The sequence below is a fragment of the Perognathus longimembris genome, chromosome 8 (genome assembly GCF_023159225.1).
Source record: "Perognathus longimembris pacificus isolate PPM17 chromosome 8, ASM2315922v1, whole genome shotgun sequence".
Classification (NCBI taxonomy): Eukaryota; Metazoa; Chordata; class Mammalia; order Rodentia; family Heteromyidae; genus Perognathus; species Perognathus longimembris.
The window spans coordinates 17,869,612-17,891,543 of record NC_063168.1 but is presented as its reverse complement, the minus strand read 5'-3'; the positions used below and the strand labels follow the sequence as shown (position 1 = coordinate 17,891,543).

The 21,932-nt window shown below is 38.2% G+C and overlaps 1 protein-coding gene across 1 annotated transcript in view; it reads left to right on the top strand.

Moving 5' to 3' along the window:
* Ctnna2 (catenin alpha 2) overlaps nucleotides 1-21,932 on the top strand; it is a 1,054,352-nt gene that overhangs the window by 394,676 nt on the left and 637,744 nt on the right. The window contains exon 8 of the mRNA XM_048352594.1: nucleotides 12,502-12,517. Within this exon, the coding sequence (XP_048208551.1) occupies nucleotides 12,502-12,517 (16 nt within the window). The remainder of the gene's footprint in view (nucleotides 1-12,501; nucleotides 12,518-21,932) is intronic.

Below are 21,932 nucleotides of genomic sequence, written 5' to 3'. Positions count from 1 at the left end.
TCAAGTGGTACAGCACTAACCTTCAGGAAAAGAATCTCAAGGACAGCAACACCCAGGCTCTAGGCCCTGAGGCCAAAACCACAACCCCCACTCCAAAAATAAAAAAAAGTAAAAAGAAAGTAAAAAAGAAAAAAGAAGGAATTGCAAGCTAAACACTGGCAACTACTTAGTAGAAAGAAGAAAATGTAGTCAAGTAAAAACAATCCCTCTGTCTATTCCAGAAAGTTACTGGGTGGCTGTTCTGCATATTTAATTCATCCTGTAAATCTAATCTCTACCAAGTTGCTGATAATATGAGCCATAGAAATTGAAGACCCTTATCTGAACAAGAAAGATATATTGTAAACTTTTAAATGCATATGTGCTTGAAAGAAACACAATACATCATTATAAAATATTTGCTTTGTATGTCAAGTTTCAGTAGGATAATGGTTGCTGTTTTTTAATTGAGAGTCTCAAGTATATTATGACCCTCCTTGCATGGGATATGTTAGGCACTAGTATTCAGATTTGTTCAGACTAAAGGATAATGGGATTCTTAGAATCAGAAGACCCATCCTTTAGTTGACTAATTGGTGAGGCATGGGGCTTCAAAGAGCTGACTTAACAATTCTTTGCCATATTTATTTTTCATGGTTACTTGACTACAATAAGCTGGATATGTTTAGAAGCACTAATTATAGTTGTAGGAGGTTGAATTACAGCACAAAGAAAACTTTAATCTCAGCTAATATATAACTTGGCCTTATATATAACTATTATCATGATTGCTTAAGATCAATAATGATTTTGTGAAACAAAACATGATTTATTTCTTATTCTAAGGAAAATGTAGCAACACCAGAAGACCTCCTTGCAAGGAAAAATAGTATTCATTAGGAACAGAAAACAGCACCTGCAAATATTTGTCCCTTTCTGTAAATTTCATATTGAAACTTGGAGGAATTCAATAGTGTGGTAAATGTAATTTGTAGTTCTTTACAATTATGGTCTAAATAGATAATGTCTAAAGGGAGTTTGCCTATTTGATTTTCAAATTTGCATCACTTAAAATCCAATCAGGCCAACTGTTCAGATTTTTATTAGATATGAAATACATGAATGGGTTCAAAGTCTGCACTGTTTATTGAAAGAACGTATCTGATTTTACAGAGCCTTAGTGTAGGGGTTCAGTTAGCCTGCGACTCAACCTTATTCCTGTAAAGATTGTTTACTGGCTGCTTGAATTGCTAACATATTATGCTCTTCGATTTTCAGTAATCGGTGTTTTATAAACCAGCAGATTGCCTTTGATTTTTCAGAATTTGTGGTAACATATTGAGTTTAACAGATTTATGCAGGAATGTAAAATAAAAATAGTGTAGCAGGCACTAAGGATTTTAGAATACAGAGGGGATTAGGTTTACAGATGGCTAAGACAGATAATGGCATTGAGTAATTTAGCCATGTAAGGTAATCTGTTGTTGACAGAATACATTAACATTTACCAGAGGTACTCAGGTGTTGGGTTCTGCCTTACATGTGACCCAGAGCAAGCAGCAATAATTTTGTGTAAGCCCAAAATTCAAAATCTCTACAAGATGCTTAGATTTCAGGATTTATTTCAGGCAGACATTCGAAGAGCTTGTCGAAACATACTGTATAATTTATTCAGCCCCCTTTGTCTTTAAAAATCATCATTCTTTGTTTGCCACTCCATAAATTCTAAATCATCAGAGCATTTTAAAGGAATTCTGATATGAATAATGAGTATCTTCTAGAAAAAGAGCCAGAAAACTGTGGCTCTAACTATAATTTCCCAAACAATGTGAAGTTCTCCTATCTAATCCTCTACAATAACCATTCTTAACATAGTAGCATATTAGAATCATTTGTGGGGCTTAGAAAAAAAGAATATCATGACCTGCTTCCCCACCAAAAAAGGAGTGACTTAGTTGTTTCTAATGTGCATTCTGAGTTCATAATCTCTGCCTAATAATTACGTCTACTTCTTCACTTGAACTCAATCTTTTCAAAGCTTCACAGGTGCCTGGTATGGCATTTAGCTTTCTGTTGAGAAAGGGTCTTATGAAAGAAAGAGAAAGAAAGGAAGAAAGAAAGAAAGAAAGGAAGGAAGGAAGGAAGGAAGGAAAGAAGGAAGGAAGGAAGGAAGGAAGGAAGGAAGGAAGGAAGGAAGGAAGGAAGGAAGGAAGGAAAGCACTTTTTTTTTTTTTTTTTTTTTTTGGCCAGTCCCGGGCCTTGGACTCAGGGCCTGAGCACTGTCCCTGGCTTCTTCCCGCTCAAGGCTAGCACTCTGCCACTTGAGCCACAGCGCCGCTTCTGGCCGTTTTCTGTATATGTGGTGCTGGGGAATCGAACCTAGGGCCTCGTGTATACGAGGCAGGCACTCTTGCCACTAGGCTATATCCCCAGCCCGAAAGCACTTTTTTTGTTTTGTTTTTTGTTGTTGTTTTTTTTTTTTCCTGCTGGGGCTGGCCTTGAACAGATTGCAACAATGTCATTTTCCAATGAAACTAGAATTACAAGCTTGGCTACCAGTCCTCAGCTGATGCTACTTGTTTTATGAAATCGAGAGAAGGATAAACAAGCAATAGCCTTACACATGTTCTTTTGTCATTGTTTCTTTTGTTCTGATCCTGGGATTTGAACTCAGGGTCTGAGCCCTGTCACTGAACATTTTTGCTCAAGGCTAGCTATCATTTGAACCACGTCTCCACTTCGAGCATTTTTGAAAGTTAATTGGAATTAGAGTCACACATGCTCCATCACCCCTTTCCCCCACCCCCACCCCCACTAGTTTCAAACCAAGAACCTCAGATCTCAGCCCCCTAAGCAGCTAGGATTATAGGCATGAGTCATCAGCACCCAGCAATTTTGCATGTTTTTATGAGTAAGATTTATACATACTCTCTTTTTTTTTCCTTTTCTCTGTGGCAACAGAGACTATACTCACCACAAAGATGATCATGTTTGTTGTCTGGTTCTGTACAAAAATAGTTTGCCTACCCTTCTTTTGAATTACAGAAAGTAAGTTGAAAGCTATGTTTAGTCCTATGATATGCACACTAAAAGCTATAATTTCATATATTTTCAGTACTAGGGCTTGAACCTGGGACCTCATGCATTCTATGCAGATGCTTTATGACTGGATGTGAACTGAACCTTCAGCCCTTCTGGTCCTTGTTTTGTTTTTGAGATAAGGTTTCATTTCACTTTGCTGTGTCTGACTATGAACTAAGGATCATCCTGCCTCCGCTTTCTAAATCGCTGAGATTACAGATGTGCGTATCACTAGGCACGGCTTGTCATTCCTAGTGAAGTTTTTCTGATGGTAGTAAGAGTTTTGTTTTGTTTTCTTTCATAAGTTCTGAGGTTATATCTCTGTGGGATTAAAATGTTATGAGTGAAGTTGCCCTCTTTTTCGGTAAGACAAATACGAAAGACAAAAGGAGTGATACTGATCAAGATGGATTGCACCCACAAAATGACATGTTGTATTGAGACAACTTTGTACAAACAGTTAAGGATAATAATAAATAAATACAATTATAAAATCTGTTTGGTTTGAGATATCCTCAGGCTTTGTGATCATATTTGGTCTTCATATCCTTCCTGATTTTGGGGGGGGGGGATTCTTACCAAGTGCTATCTTTTCCAAGAAGATCACCCTCCTCCATTCACAGCACTGAGGAACGATATTTTATTTTTTTTCTGCAAGTGATGTGTGATATAAGCTGCCACTGATGCTTGTGTTGATATCATAAAATATCTCAGATCTATTGAACTTTGAGTCCAACCTGTGGTTACCTTGGTAAGTCACTTCTTCATGGGACTTGCACATTCTGCATGGCAAATATTCCCCAATTCTGAAATGAAAGCAAAGTTACCAACCGTCTCCCACTCCCACCCCCCATCCCCCACATCCCCCACATACGCAGTGTCTCTCTGAAGCCATTTCTTTCATTGGACCTCCAATACAGATGATTTGTAGAACTCTAAAAAAACATAAGCACGTGGTGTTTGCACAGTTCCAGACAGAGGAGACACAGAGATCAATTTGACCCCCTGAGTGCCACTGTCCTCATGAATCAGCAACCAAGATTCTTGACCCTCTCATTTTGCCTCTCAACACCCTCATTCTTCTATATATGGCCGAGTTCCATCACTGTTTACCATCTCAGTATCAGCAAGAAAAGCCCCCACAAAGGTATGAACTAGAAGCAAATTTAGACTTGCACAGTACTTTTCTAGGCCAGCTTGGGAAGTGAGATTACACCGACTTAAGAACTGGATTTTGGGTAGAGAAGTATGGATCTTGGCATCTTGTGCTTGCTTCCAGATCATAACTGCACATACTTGTATGAACTTAGCTTTGACTTCTTCATCTGTAAAATGGAAAACATAATAACATAACTGTTCCTTTGGAATTTCATGAGTGCTGATGGGAATGATATTTAGTATATTGCTTGGTATGTATAAGGCTGTTAAAATATGCCACTTGTTATTAGGTCAACTTCAATGAATAGCTCAATGCTTATTCATTAACATTTGATTCAGGTAGTTAAAATTTCCCTTAATTTTGTATTTCACTTAATATATTCATCTAAGACTTTATGCAGTAGTGCGGTATTCACTTACTAGTATATGACTGGACCAGAAAAGGATGGAGCTTGCCTTTATCCTGGTGATTAAAAGGCAATGGCCAGGCCTGGTGTCTCATGCCTACAATTCCAGCTACTCAGGAGTTGACATATGAGGATCAAGGTTCAACGCCAGCCTGGGTAGAAACGTTTGTGGCACTCTTATCTAATTAATCACACCCACATAAAAAGCTGCAAGTGGTGTGGCTCGTGGTAGAGTGCTTGTCTTGAGCAAAAGAAATTCAGGGGCACCACCCAGGTCCTGAGTTCAAGCCCTAGCACCAGCATTCCCCTCCCACCCCACCCCCCAAATAAAGCAATAAATTCAGCCTTACAATGCTGGAAATCCACTCTTATCTTCTGACATCCTCTAAGGCACAGATATGGCTGACCAATAAACATTTTGTGAAGCTCTTGACCTTGCTTGATGGCTTCTCAGAATTTTCTGCTACAAAATAATCTGAATTCTTCAAAGAATGTACTTAGACTAACAAACTGTGAACCTTTCTGGGTTCATTGAATACAAAGTTCAATATAGGTGGAACAAAGAGAACAACTTTGGGTCAACTGCATTGTGAATACTGGTCCCATAAATTGAGTCAGGAGTGTTTAGGACTCAAGGAGAGTGGTGCTCACACAATGGTGCGAAGTAAACACTGGTTTTTAAACAGCTAAGTTTCAAAGTATAGATTTTATGAACTCACTATCATTGTTATTCAGGGAACACGCATGATTTATGAGGCAGCAAAGGGACTGAACACTTTTGATATATTTAACCTAAGATCTACCATTTCATAGTTGGTTGGGAGCAATTCTTTATATAGTTTCCAGAAAAACAAAAATTTTCTTCTCTTCAAACAGAATGGAAAACAAAAGTGATATCCAGTTGTTTCTCTTGAAGACTGCTTCAAACATATATTGGTCATCATTTCTTGGACATCATTTCAATCCAAACCAAATGTTGTACAAATATTTTCTGATGATCATTTGAGAGATTTTTTTACTCTAACAGAATTTGCTAACCATGAGGCAGTATTAAATATCAAATATTTATAGCACCAAGTTCACATCCTCCTGATAACAGCCCCCTCCTCAGCTCTGCTACTTACGCCTCACTGGGATTCATAATCCTCCTTCCCTTCATATACTATAATGTGCTATATTTTAGAAATTAGAATTGATTAGAACCACCAAGCAGTTTTGTGCTATAAATTTCTAGTGTTCTGAGAGGGACCTAGGAAGAAAGGGGGAGATGTTCCTTTTTCATTTAATGTGAATGTGTTTTGTGGTCCTTTGACTCTAAAGAGAGACAGCAGAAAAGCCAGAGTAACAGGAATAATTGAAACATAGCTGCTGACATTTGCCTGCTTGGTGAGGATTACAACTCCCTCAATGTACCTGCAAACATTTCTGGAGTTCCCCAGGGATACCCTGTGGCCTGAGATACAATTCTGCTCCCACAGCAATCACCTGCCCTTTCCTGTGAGCCAATGGGTACAGCAGACATTCATCACCACGTACCCGAGCAGGGGTCTTAGGATGGTGCCTACAGGCTAGAATTCTGACAGGAACTGAAAAATGATGTTACTTTTCACTCATCAGTTTTCCAAGACAAAAGGATATCTACAGTTCCTATTTATAATTATACTGCTATGTAGATATCAGCTAATGGCTGGATGTAAAACCAGGCATAATTGTTTCCCTCCTTGGCAAAGAGGATAGTAGACTGACTGGTTGTCTCTCTATGCCAACCACCTTCCTCTCATTCCAGGCAACTCTTCTTTCATCTGTCTTATGCACAAAAGCTACGGAAAACCTTATTTGAAATAGTTCTCTGCCCTATTCAGTTAATTTACATTTCTATTCTACGATTTGCATTTTTGTCTCACAAGTTATTTTCCTCTTACTTAGAAATTTATCCTATTATGAAAATGATCTTATGATACCTTAAGGCAGCATTTATGTTTGAAGACAACATACCTAAAATTATATATTGAAAGCTGAAGGGAAAAATGGACTTCAAGAGGGGAGAAGAGAATATTCTCATGCAATTTTTAAGAGACATATTTTATTTGGTATAAATTATTTCTTTATTTGAAATTTTAGTCAAAAGAGACAGAAAAGGCTCTTTTGTAATAATAGCCAACTTCCAGAGATTGAATAATGAATGCAAAATTCATTAGCACTAAGCATTAACAATGAAAGACAATCTGTCAAACTAATTTTCTTGAACTCTAAAGGATATGTTGGAAGTGTCAAGTCCTTGCAAGCTATACCTCAGAGTATCACCCTTGCCACCTGTAAAGTTGAAAGGGTAGACTGATAAAGGCTCTTACAAAAACAGGAATAATGCAATGTCTTATCTTGCCCCTAGAGGCAAATGTTGGACTGGTCTTATTAGCTGTTAAGTACATGGTTTGATTCCTTTTGGGTTTGTTGATGTTGTTGTTATTTTTAAAGAAGTAGAAAGATCAGGTAGGTCTATGAGGGATGAGGGATCACAGAATCAGATTCTTTGCAGAAAATTTCCAAAACCTCACTCAGACCTCCATTACAACATCTCCAAATCCTCCTCAATAACTTCTAAGGACAGAAACATTTTGAGAGACTGGGAGCTCAAAGACCTGGGAAATGCTTAGCAATTGATGATGTGTCCAAGGCCTAGCTTTGAGTTTGGGCCCTGAAACACTTTGATATAATGATGCAGCATTGCTAAATCCTGATATACCATTTTATAAAATAAATACAATAGTTCTGTGCTTTTCATTATTCTACTTTAACCCATTTATTCTTTACCCCTATTTATCTTACTGTAGGCTCTAGGAGGCTGACCCTATATAGAAAGGATATTTCTTGTCTTCTTGCCTGCCAATATTCTGTTGACTTATTATTCCATTGCAAGGTACCAGTATGAGGTAGAGGAGGGTACCTGCAGGGGAGGGGGAATGGGGGGAAAAGGATAGGAGGGAGGGAAGGAGAGACAGAGAGAGAGAGAGAGAGAGAGAGAGAGAGAGAGAGAGAGAGAGAGAGAGAGAGAGAGTCTGTTCTGAGCTACATATTCTGGTTGTATCCTTCCATGCTCACAGTTAGTTGTTTGCCCATAGTTTCCTTATTGGTCCCTGTAGATTAATTCTTCTCCTTGCCTCTCTAGGACTAAGTATAATAAGTGTTACCCTTCCTGCTGTTACAATTGCCAAGAGTCTCAGTGACTCTTGTTAGTTTTGTTAACTTTGTTTTTCCCTGTTTGGGAAGCAACCAAAGCAACTTGAAATTTCCATTCAATTTTTATTCCTGCCAGAAACACTATCTCATCTCAGTACCTAGCTTATCTCCTATTTGTTGCAAAGTTCAATTATAATAACATATGAAAACAATTCAGAAATGTAAGCAGTTCAAATGTTAGAATTCACCTTACTGTCCCAAACGACTTTATATTTACCTCCTGTGGTTAATGCCCTTACCTTTTTTCTAATGTCCATTAATGGTAATATCTTCCTAAATGGAAAGGTTAGAGAGATTATATGGGCCTTCAGATCCTTGGAAACAGTAGTGTTTGTACCAGACTTCTCTTCTCAGAACTTATTGGTATGATTTTTCAAAATTTATAATTTCAAAAATTATTCCTATAACTTGATTTTATGTTACCTCTCCATTCTATGCCACTTTGCTTTTCTTTTTGTGATAGAGGGATTTGATCTCCGGGCCTTGTTCTTGCTAGAGGATTAAAGGCATAAACTACCTGGTTGAACTCTGTCACTCTTTTGACAAATTTCAAGGTCAAGATCCTTTCCCTTTTACCAAAATGTGAAGTATTTTCTCGACAGAAATTATTCTTTCCCTTTTTTTTTCCTATGCACATTTTCTCTGCCACTTCTCTCTTACCCTTTTGTAACCGTTTGTGTTTGGCAGAGTAAGGCCTTCTCCACTCCCACTCAAAGATGTCTGAGTTCAAATCCCTGGAGTCTGTCACAGAAACCTTATGTGAATGAAGGGACTTTGCAGACTTGAGTCCATTAAAAACTTGGTGAAGGGGAGATCATCCTGTATTATCTAGACAGGCTTGGTATATCCACAGGGCCTGAAGGTGAGGGGGCAGAAAAGGAAGTGAAAACAAGCCACGTAACAACTAACTCTGGCTTTTGCTGAGTTTGAAGTTGAAGGAATATGAACAAGGAATGCCTCTGAAAGCTGGAAATGCCAAGGATCAGATTCTTTTCAGAGAAGAAATCAGGAAAGGATGCCACCTTCTTACATTTAGACCAGAGGCATGTGCCTTCCAGACCTAGAACAATGTAAAATGAATTTGGTTGAAACCATTGAGATGAAGGTAATTGTTTTCAGTGCAAGTGCAATTAAATACACTTTGCCCTAATCCCTTTTGTTTTCCTTTCTTTTCATAACATTGGTCCATTCATTTTTGGATGCTGAAGATTGGTTCAATGGTGTTTCCATTCTTTAATAAGCTAGCCTTCTGTGGAGGATACTTGCATTCATAAATGTAATCAGCATGGTCACCATGTTAACTGAGGCAGATAATTGGCCCTATCAGGATGCTGGTGAAAGTCCAAAGATCTGGCCAGTGGTACATCTCTCCCAATTAGCAATGGTGTACTAATTGATACCACTGGCAACTCCACCAAACTGCATAAAAAATACTGAAAAGCATGTTTCTCCTCCTATAACTCTAGTGCTTCTAACAAAAATTAATTTTTAAAAATGGGATACTGAGAAACTTAGACTACAAATGGCAATTTTTAATTAATTTGTTCCTTTTTATTATTTTCAAGGTGATGTACAGAGGGGTTACAGTTATATATGTAATGTAGTGAGTAGATTTCTTTTTAAACTTGTTACATCCTCCTTCATTTTTCTTCCAACTTTCCTCCATCCCAACCTCCCCCCATGAGTTCTACACTTAGTTTACAACACATTGGCTTGTAAGTATTGCTGTTTCATTGGTTCACCTTTTACCCTTTGTCTCACCATTTTTATGTTCCCTTTCCCTTCCAGGACTCAGACTCATTTATATACAATAAAAGGGAATCCTACTACGTTGTTGGTGGGAATGTAAACTTGTTCAACCACTCTGTAAAGCAGTGTGGAGGTTCCTTAGAAGGCTAAACGTAGAGCTCTCCTATGACCCAGCAGTCCCACTTTTGGGCATCTACCCAAAAGATTACAAGATCACCAGCACACTATGTTCATCACAGCACAATTTGTCATTGCTAAAATATGGAACCAACCCAGATGTCCCTCAGTAGATGAGTGGATCAAGAAAAAGTGGTACATATACAAAATGGAAGTCTATGCCTCTATCAGAAAGAATGATACTGCCCCATTTGTAAAGAAATGAAAGGACTTGGAAAAAATCATACTAAGTGAAGTGAGCAAGAACCCAAGAAACATGGACTCTATGGTTTCCTTCATAGGGAATAATTAATACATCTCTAGGATAGTCATAGCAGATGATCACAATAGCTCAATAGCTATGTCCATATGAACACATAAGATAATGCTAAGTGTGAGCTGAGAATATGGCTTAGCAGTAGAGTGCTTGCCTAGCATGCATGAAGCCCTGGATTCGATTGCTCAGTACCACATAAACAGAAAAAGCCAGAAGTGGCACTGTGGCTCAAATGGTTGAGTGCTAGCCTTGAGCAAAAATAAGCCAGGGACAGTACTCAGGCCAGAATTCAAGCCCTGGGACTGGCAAAACAACAACAACAACAAAAAACATATGCTAAGCAAAATGAACTCCAAGTTTTGGAAACAAGCGGTATATCACTGTTGTAGTTATTTTCAACATGCCATGTGAAACTGGACCTATTTTTCTCTCATATTCCTTCCTGTGGTTTTACCCCTGCTATTACTGTAACTGATCTTGGTACCCTGGATACTGTATATACATGTATTGCAACAGGGAAGGGAAAGAGAATACCAAAATTGAGAGACAAAGGATAAAAAGACCAACTGTTGCAATAGCTATACAAAGCCAATTGGTGAAAACCAATTGTACAACTTGGGGTGGGGGAAGGAAGTGAGTGGGGAGAGGGAAAAGTATATTGAAGGGAAGGAGAACATCAAAATGGAGAGACAAAGGATAACAGGTGAACCAATGCAACAGCAATACTTACAAAACTAAATGCTGTAAACTAACTGTACAAGTGGTGGTGGGGGATTGGGAAGGGGGAAGATGGGAGAAAAATGAAGGAGGTGGTAACAAGTTGGATAAGAAATGTACTCACTGCCTTATGCCTTATGAAATTATAACCCTGTGTACATCACGTTAACAATACATTAATTAATAAAAAATAAAAAGGGAGAAACTTAAAAAAAAAAACCCACCAAAAAACACCAAGGGTACCAAAATCGGATACTGTGGCAACAGGGGCTAAGCCATAGGGAAGATAGACAAAAGAAATAATTTTACATTGTGCATTAGAAATAACAACATTGAGAACCTGCTTGTTTCCATTACTTGGAGTTCATTTCACTTAGTCTCACTTTATGTGATCAGATGTACATATCTATTGAGCTATTGTGATCATCTGGAAGGATGATAACATTTTGAAGTTAAAAGTCTGAGGCTCACCATGTGACCATGCTATGGGTTGATAATGCACATAAAGAAGGCAAAGAAAGATTGCCATATATTAATTGTGCTTTTTCTATCTATTTCAGTGTCTAAAGGGAATTTTTCTGATGTTACTTTTGATGCGCTGCCTCTGTGTAAAAGGTAGTACTTCTAAAAATGATAGTGATTTGGGAACTTGCTGAAACAAGCTTAATAGTGGTTTTCCACCACAATTAGCTACTTTGTTAATTGTGTAGTTGGGCAAACTCTGGCTTTCTGTGCTTCTTTGCTTTGGATATTTGGAGTTTTGTGGCCTCTTTTAGCCACTTAAACGGAAAAGATTTAGAAAGAGTTGTCCTTTCCACAAGATGATATTTTCTCTTTGCAGAGAAAGCCTTGTATTTTTGCTAGGCATTTGGTTGGAATAGAATCCATATCCATTCATCTAAGCTGCTGAAAGGTACTTACTATGTTATATGATGGTCTATAAAGTTCTGTTCATAATAAGTAGGTGAGCTGCTTTCCCAAACCTGTTTCTTTTAAACTTAATTTAACAGAGGATATTCAAATTGGCCATATGATGCTGATTCATAGTTTAAAGGTTTTGAGTTTAGATTACTAATCCTCAGAGGATTCCAGGCCAAAGAGGTTTGCAAGAAAAGACATATTTATCACTTAGAATAAGTGGGGGAATTAATTTTGGTTTTATTCTAATACTTCGCATCTTCATAGCTACATTTAAAAATACACTAGAGAAGAATCAGCGGGGGTCATATTTCCAAGATGGTGACATAAGAAAAAGCCATTCTGTTCAAAGTTGAGGAAAGATTGTCTCTCACTCTGCTGACTCAACTGTAATGTTACTGTGAGAATGTTTTGTGCAATTGAGAAGTAGCCCATAGTAAGGAATACAATGTCTGAAACCTAATTTACATGTATTTGCAATTTCAGGGAAATACAATATAGTTTAGAAAGCCTCTAATTATTTTAGTCACTACCTTCATTTTGCTACCAACTGATTGCCATGCACAAACTAGGAGAAAATACCTACAAGCAAGCAATATTCTCATCCTGCAATTGATTCTGCTTTAACTGTGCTTGTTCAGGTAGCAAAACCATTAGCCATTTCTTGATAGTTTTTATGACCAGACTTAGCAGCAAGTATTGAGCCAGCCCTGAGGAATGTATCTTCTGTTAAAAGGTTGATTTATTAGTTTATATGTAAAAGAACACTGGAGGTTATAAAGGTAACAAAGACCTTAAACATTATATTGATTTTTTTCCCAGTGCTTTTATTCTTCTTGTTGTATTGCAGGGTAATAAAATTTCACTAGACCCATTGGATCCATAAAATCTGAAGTACAACCACCAACTGATAGAAATGAAATTGTTTGACTGAAGCGATAAGCAAGGACTTGGCTTTGAACTCTGAGCAGTATAAGTCCTTTCTCTGGCTTGTGAGGATGAATTACAGCCTGCTGGGGTCTATAGGACACCATGTATTTGCAGGAACTCCTAATTCAGTAACCATTGGGTGAGGCAGTGACCTTTATATGGCCACTATTGTCTCTGAAAAGAGGATCTTCAGGAATAGAAAATCAACACCATGGCTTTTTATTTTTACTTTGTTTTATTTTATTCACCCACACACATATATCCTATTGTTTTTGTATAGGTGATATAGAGAGGGGTTTCAGTTACATAAGTCAAGCACAGTACATTTCTTTTTGCACAATGTCACCTCTTCCCTCATTTTCTCCTGGTTTTTCCCTCCTGACCCCCCTAGGAGATTTATAGTTCATTTTCAACATAATATCTAATGTGTACCACTGCTGCATTTGTGTACCCTTTGTCCTTCCATTTCTGTGCTCCCTCCTTGCCCTCTCCCAAGCAGATAAACTTACATATAAAAAAAGTACAGAAATCAAAAACAGGGATAAAGGAGAAATAAAAAACAACAAACTCTTGTTGCCATTTCTTGAACTTAAATTATTTTGCTTATATGAATTAAACTTGTGGCTATATTTCATTATAGGGTAAAGAATGGAAGGCAAAAATAATCAGTTTTGATCATAAATCTTGGGGCATATCTTCTTTTAATAATGATCTGCTTGTTTCCCTTTCGTTTTCTTTTTTTTTTTAAATCAAGTGAGTTACAGAATTTCCATAGCACAGTGTATTTTTCTGAGCCAAAGTAGACATTTCTGTGTCTACCATGCACTGGCACTGACCTAAGCAAACTGTTAGCATGTGAACCCATACTCTAGGTTACTTTTGTCTTCTAGTAGTTTCAACTCTTCTCCCTTGAAGCTCCCAGAACTGTCACCTAATACCCAAAGCTTGCTAAGAAGTCAAGCATAGTTAAGAGTTGTCTTAGGATAGGGAGTAATAAATCAACTAAGGTGAGCAAGATTGTGGTTTGAGTGGTGGAAGCTGGAGATCAATTCACATATCTGAGAATAGGTGGAACATGTCATAAAGTTCGTTCTGTGGCTATTCCTGGAGGTTTATCATTAAAGAGAGTAAACTGAGGGGTCTCTGGCCAGTTAACAAAAACATTTTAATTAGTATCGATGACTGACTCGAGGGCCCACAGAATACATTTTAAAACCTTGGGTAACTGCTGTTTCATACCTACGGGCTACAGTGGAAAATAAACTCACAGTAACTAGCTTTTGCTTCTGGTATTATCCTGAAGGGCGACTGTAAAGTTAGTGAGGCTTCAGATTAAAGCTCTAGCTTAGACAAGCAGCTTTGTTTGAAAGGTATGATGTGTGTCTGTCCTTACTACTCTAATAACAAAATACCACAAATTCTTCAGCTTAGAAAGAGCATTTTAAATTCAATTATTTATTTACTTTTGGCAGTACTTGTGTATAAATTTGTTTCTTTGTGCTCTCACTTGGTTTGCTTGCTAGGCTGATGCTCTATACCTTGTGCCAATGTCTCCAAAGCTAATTTTTTTTTTTTTTTGCCAGTTCTGGGGCTTGAACTCAGGGCCTGAGCGCTGTCCCTGGCTTCTTCTTGCTCAAGGCTAGCACTCTGCCACTTGAGCCACAGTGCCACTTCTGGCCATTTTCTATATATGTGGTGCTGGGGAATTGAACCCAGGGCCTCATGTATACGAGGCAAGCACTCTTGCCACTAGGCCATATTCCCAGCCCCCCAAAGCTAATTTTTAAAAGTTATATTGGAGATATAGTCATTCTCATACATTTATTTTTTGGGGGCCTGGGTTGTACTCAAACTATGATCTTTCATATCTCAGTCTCTTAAGTAGTTGGAATTACAAGTCTGAGCCACTGGTTCCTGGCTTAAAAGAGGATCTAAATAGTCCTATTGTTCATGACATAAACTCCTCCCAAAGGCACCATGTCAATGTACTATTCCATTATCTATATGGGGAGCTAAATTTAACATATGAATTTTAGAAGGACAGAAGCCTTTAGAACACATTAGATGAATCTTCCTTTTTTATTTCTTGGAAACTATATCGTGTCTTCTTTTTTTTTTTTTTTTTTTGCACTTGTCAGAGATGAAGAGAAGAAACTTCTTTGTTTAGTGTAAAATGTCATATTAACTTCCACCTTAATGGTTAACCTTGCGTGCTCACAGGACCACAAGAGGGTGAGAAGGTGGCTTAGTCCTGAGTAGCAGGAGCTGCTATGTTTGGTAGATACAATTCCAGGCCATGTAGTACTCATAGAAGCCAGCTGACAATCTGTGACTGCTCTTTCACAGAACTTTGTCACTAAAGAGTGTGTTCTGCGCCCTGTCACACAGTGTTCTCTTCACATCTGGAAATCCGATACCTGGAAGTTACACATTCTCCTTAGCAGAGATGCCTTTGTTTACTATATGACTGTCCTTGTGCAAAGGAAGTGGGTGCATGTCTGTGTACAGTGTCTCATGTCGGGTCAGGGTGACATTCATGCAGGGCCAACTCAAGAGTGTCAGACTAATTCATCTCTCATATCAAAGTGGCTAAACAACAGCTAACAAACATGGTGCACTCCCACAGCCACAATCCACATGAGGGCCCCTACTTGATCATTATTGCTTGATCACAGCTGTTTCTCCAGCTACAGAATGCACTTCAATACTCATTCAAGAGAGCCACCAGCAGTTACTGCTGTGATACTAATGAGTGACTGCCTTTTGGAACACTTACGTCAAAATGGCATGCCCATGTCCACTGGATACAGCTTCCTTTGCTTGCCAGGTGACATAGTCATGACTATTATGTGGGCCATGGTGTGGCCCAAATTTACCATCCTAGCCACATCAAACTAGCAAAACCAAGAACTAAAGGTAGCTCTCTTGCAGAAAACCCATTTCTCTTATGTCCAAGTCAGTGCTAAATGCTTCTTATCGTAATAATGTTCATGATACTACAAAGCACAACCAAAACCCTGCCACCAATATCTAAGTCATGTGTTTCTGTATTCATCTGAAGTCTGCTTATACATCCCTTTGTTGTTGATGAGGCCTCCAGGAAGGTGGGGATTGCCTTTGGATGGCATAAAACTTAACATCAAACAGATGAAAGTTACCCTGAATGTTCCCAGAGCTATCAGATAGAAGAATACCTGTTCTACAGACAGATGTGTCTGAACTTTATATGTACATGGACAGCTGAGTCAGCTCAGAAACCACACCTCTGGATTTCATTCTTTTCTCACTTAAATCAGTTCAGTGTAATGTATCCTGACCATCCTCCATGTATCACTATCTTCACACCTCATTCAACCCCTCCAATGCCACTGAAACATGATGGACATTTTATTTCATTTTCCATGAGAAAACTTAAGAACACAGAGTTTAAGACCTTTACCAGTGTTCTTTATATTACTCCTTATATGTGGTAATAGCACAGTAAACATTCATATCAATGTATAAAATCTCAGATTCCTTACCTAAAGTCAGGTATTATCTTTGCTAGCTTATGAAAAAATTATTTAACCTTTAAAAAAAATCTATGACCCTCTCACTAATCCAGGAACTGGGTTCTCACACTCATAACCTCAGCTACTAACAAGGCAGAGACTTTGAATATCATGATTCAAGCCATCCTTGATAGAAAGATCCACAGGACTCCATCTCTAATCAGCAAAAGGGTGGGCTGGAAGCATGGTTTAAGTGGTAAAGTCCCTACTTTGACAGGGCAAGCCAGTGGCAATACAAAGTACTGTATGGGTAGGTAGAAAAGGTTATCAATAACTTCCTTTTGCTCTAATGATCCAATATTTTGTGACTTCTAGTTTGTCTAAGATGTTTGTCAAAGACTTCTTCCATAGTATCTTCCTAAGGAATACATTTGAGAGAGCTCAGAAATCTCTTCCACTGATGCAACAGACAAACTACTCAAGTTACTGGGCAGATGTGTCAGCAATAACAAATGCACTGTTCAGAGCTAGTGTGCAATCATGCTATTCACATCCTGCCTCCCCTCATTTTCCTCCACTCCCACCAACTGTATCTTTCCTCTTCATGTTGCCTGCTCAGCGTCAGAGTGAGAATGAGATGGTTGAAGTCTAGAGGATGTCCACACTAGTCTGTCTCATCAAAATAAGTGACATGGTCTTTTTCATCCTACATGTGGATGACATGCCAACATTTGACCTCAGCAAATCACACTAAGTGACAGGCGATACATACCTGACTATAGAGAAAACTCCAGTGAAATATGACTTTTTAGACATTGGAAGAATGAAATCCCTGTGGATGACTGGCATTTTGAAGCCTTGTTAATTCCAAGAATTTTCTTTCTATTCAAGTCACTCTTTGAAGAGGCATTTTCATTTGCCTATCTGTTCACGATTTTATGGCACATAAGTGACAATCGCTCCCTGTAACACTTCATGGGAGGGCGGCTGCTAAATGAGAGCTCAAGCTGAATGACATTGAATGTGAAAGCCAACCTTTATACTGCCAGGCTGTGTGATATTTAGCAGGCCTTAACATATGCTAAGCGAGGAAATTTCCAGAGAGTCAGAAATCCCGTGGAAATGATACATGGAACATGTGGGTCAGGATCCTCTCACGATGAGTTAAAAATGCTAACACATTTCCAATCATTTCCAATCAATATTGTCTCTGAGCTCTATCATAATGGTTTGACATATTGAATATGACTTTATAGACATGTGTAATGGCTTTATAACATTGAGCAGATCATTTATGATAAGTCTAATATATACTGTCTATGGAAAGCAATTTAATAGTTTTAAAATAATTAGTATCTTTAAACATCTAGATGAATAATGTAATATGTACACAGATTCTTTTACTCACAGGATTCTAGGGACATTACTATGTGCTGTATTCACATTCAGAAGAAGTTTTAGTGCACTCTTCATTTTTCTTTAATGTCTTATATTTCAACTGTTTATTGAGGGTGGATGCCATATTTCAAAGGGTTATATGTTTTGCCACCTCTTCAGACCAGGTATACATTTACATTTCTAGTAGCTGATGGATGTTATCCTTGATTGCATCTAATATACATATTACATCTGAGATGCTGATACCTAAAGAATTAACCTTAACTGTCCTCCGAGAAATAACAAAGCTGGTCCACAAAAAGAAGGAAGAAAGAGGTTAGGGAAGAAAGAGAAATAAACATTATTTTATTCTTCCATGCTGCTTCAAAGAAATTGCTCTTTTCAAAGAGTCAGTGACCTCTCTATCTTGCCAAATCCAAATGTCATGTTTTTTGACTTTTAGTAATATTCAAGCCATGTAATTTACTATGTATTCTTTGAAATGTTTCCCTTTTTCCCTCTGTTCATCCTTTCTACCTTCCTCTCATTGTTTTTCCATTTTTTTTCTTCTTCTGCCTCCCTTCCACCCTTGATTTCTTCTTTTCCTGCCTCCCTCTTTGTCTCCCTCCCTTCCTGCCTCTCTCCTTTCCTTCCTCTCTCTGTCTTTCCTTTCTTTCTTTCTCTCCCTCTCTGTCTTTCTTATCCTCTTTTATTTTGACCGTCTATTTTAGACATCCTTCCAGAGTTACTTTCTTGCAGTTATTTCAGTCCCTGACTTGTGCATTCTGTAAGATCATACATAGCCTCTCTCTCTCTCTACACACATACCTTACTTAGCATCTATTTCTTCCTGAGAAAGTAAGAGCTTTCCATCAACTCATGACTCACGTTATAATCTGAATCCTAATTTTCTGGTTCAAGTGTGTGTGTGTGTGTGTGTGTGTGTGTGTGTGTGTGTGTGTGTGTGTGTTTGTATATTACGTCTAATGTGTTGTCTAACAGGTAACTCAAACTCTGTATATATAAAACAGAATCATTACTCCCTGCTTCTCAAACCTACTGGTTCTCCAAAACTCCCTGCTCTGTTGTCCTCATCCTAGTGAATACAACAGAGCCACCCAATCGTTGAGTCACCAAGCCTACGAGTTCTGCCAGTCACCCTCTGAGTCATCTCTTGCATTCTCTTGCAGGCCCTATAGTTTTTTTTTTTCCTTCAAAATATCCAATATGAACAGCTCGCCAATACACCAGCAGTGCCATAGCTTAAATTACTCCAGTGGCTTCTAACTTGTCTATTTCCTCTTTGCCTGATTAAGGGTCATTTCTCCAAATACCAGATATAAAGTAACATTTACTAAGTTTATATAAAAGGATGGTATTTTTTCTGTTCAATTCCAATAAAATTGATGATGGATCAGTCAAGATGAGTTAGTCTAACCCCCAAACCACCCATAAAAGTCAGTGGCTAAATGAGAGTTACCTCAATAAGTGCATAATTGTATACTAGTGTACTCCTAGTAGAAATGATGGGTTTTGTAGGAAAGAAATAAAAACAGGCACTCAAACAACTATATGTGTGTACACACTCACATTCATGGTGGTCTTACAACAGCCAAGGCATGAAAACAATCCAACTGCCCATCACCAAATGAATAGATATAAACATTCTATATCTAAACTAAATAATGCTATGTAGTTATTAAGAAGGAATGAAGGGTGTGGCTGGTTGAGTATCTCAAGTGTCAGAGTGTCTGCCTAGCTAGAGTGAGTCTCTGAGTCTAAATCCTAATGTTGCCAAAATAATAAATAAGCAAGGGAAGGAAGAGCCCAACTAAAATGAAGACAACTTTGAAAATAGTTGACTATGTAAAAGTCAAATAAAAATGGCCATATATTACAATCCCCTTTATGTGAAATATCTAGAATAGATGAATATGTCACACAGGACACAGATTGGAGTCCTACCGAGAGTTAGGAAATGGGGACATTGAGAACGTATGTTCAGAGTTTCTTTAGAGTATATTCAGATTATGTGTCCATCTAGAGTTATTCTGAATTCTCTGCTGTTTTAGGCATGCTCAGTGTGGATCTAGGCCAACGGAGCACCCTCTGTTTAAGACCCTCCTAAAAGGAACTATTTGTGAAAGCTCATTTCTGTGCAGTCCTAGACCATTGCCAGACACCTTGAAATAGTGACTAGATGTAGAGTGAAAAAGGATAACATGCAGACTATAGTTTTAGATAGAAATAATACAAAATACAGAAACACACAAAGCATTAAATTTAAGTTGTAGAACTTACATTTCATTTTGTGGTTTATCTGTCACATTAATTGTTTTGTCTTTTGTATCTTTAGGGACTTGTTCAGCAGTACATGTATGGTATGCCCTGACCCCTTTACTTCTCTCTGTCCCACTGCAGATTCCATCAGTGATCTGCTATATATCCCCTCCTTTTGGTACCACTGCCTTGACTGTGGCTGGGATATTGGAACTAACAACTGACTTCTCTAACATCAAGAATCAAAGGCCTGTACAGATGATGGAACTCTCAGCTTCATTTGAGAGAGCTGATGAGGTCCATCCCAAATTGTTCCCAAATTGACTTTGAGGTACCCAGGAAAACGTTAACTTGGTCAGTTTGCTGTCAATCTACCTGTGCCCTTTGCTTTGTCAACCTGCAAATTCTCATGGACTCTTTAGTTATTTTATTCTCCTCTGGAACACAGAGATTCTGACACCCTAGTTTCCAGTCAGCCTCTCCAACATAACTAGATCTATATTGTCAATAGGCTAGTCACTGCCTAAATCTTCTAGAGGATCCCAGTCCTTACTGACCTGCTCATCTACCTCTCTTTTCTCCACTTCTTACAATATAGATGTCCAGATTGGAAATGGCATTTCTTTCTTGTCTGTAATTTATCTGCAATTCCTTGTTTCTTTTCCCTTGAGATAGTTAGAGGGCTATATTATGCTCTCTCATCAGCCATTTTCAGTTGTGTTTTCCTCCTAAACCCCTGTTTCACCCTAACACTCATCCCTACCTCGCCTTCACTGGCAGCCCTCCATGTGTTGTGCCACAATAGAGTCCTTCCCTGTGTATTTCTGACTATTTAGTTACTAAAAGCCACAAGTTGTTATGCCCCTGATCATTTTTCTCCTTACCTGCAAGTAAAATAACTCTCTTATATTTTCCTCCTGAAACATATTCCTTACTAAATAGCAGAAGGTAACTTTGCTTTTATATTAAAAACAAACAGAATATAACCATCTTTTGAGAATAAAAGAAACTTCCTGAAAACAAATACTTTTCTGATCTCACATTTAGCAATGTTTTGTGGAGCAATAGTAGCTTCTGGGAATCATTTGGTGTATTAGAGAAAGGACTAAGTGTAATTAGTTTGTACACTTAATAGCACTTAGAGACACGTGCTGCGATTCCCCCATTTCACTGATGGTGAAGTAGCTCGCTGGGGTCATGCTGGCTATAAGGTGATATCTCTGGCTGTGGAGTGCAGACTATTGACTTCAGCCAGTAAGTGTAGTAACTATATTATACTGGTTGTCCTCATCAACATATGTGAACTCCAATTTAAGCTAATAAATTAACCAAAACAGAATTCCAATATGAGTAGGAGGGGCACATATTTATTAGGCACCTGACCAAGATAGGAACTCAATATTCAGAGGAACAACAAGCTAAGCCAAGCATCCTTCAAGGCAGTTTGGTGAGGCTGATGCTCTCAAGTCACTGCTTTTAAAATTTAAGAACATCAAATCATGAATATTTGTTCCTGATTAATCTTATTCATGTAGCATTTTGAAGAAGAATGTAGCCAAAGAGAGGACTATCTTTCCATCCACTGGATTTCAATAAAGCTTGCTAGAAGAAATGGGTCATTCTGAACATGGTGACACATGTCTAAAATTTCAGCTACTTACGCAACGCTCCAGTGGATGGTAATTTGAGACTGTCCAAGGGGTTTTATTCAGGAATAGAGACACTTTCTTCTGTCAGGAACCATATGGGTGTTTAAGACCATTCTTAGGCCATGCAAAATTGTCAGTATAGGTAGATGGGACAAAGGCAGCTGAAAAGAAGTGTATTTGTCTATCCTATTATGTACCAAATGATCTTGCTTCCCATCCCTGCAACTGAAAAATAAAGTAAAAATAAATAGAAAAAAAGAAAGAAGGAAGGAAGGGAAGAAGAAAGGAAGAGAGGGAAGGAGGGAGGGAGGGAAGATTAAGGAGTGAAAAATGAAGACATTACAGGTTCCTGTCACTGTACTTTTTAATATTCTTATTCCAGACAAAGAAATGCTTCCAAATAAACAGAGTGGACCAAAAGCAAGTTAACTAGAGGTGGAAACTTGAGACCATGAGAGGTAGATACATATTAATCAACTCTTTAGCTTTGAGCCTCCGCCCTCAGATAGGGGACTCAACTCTGAGT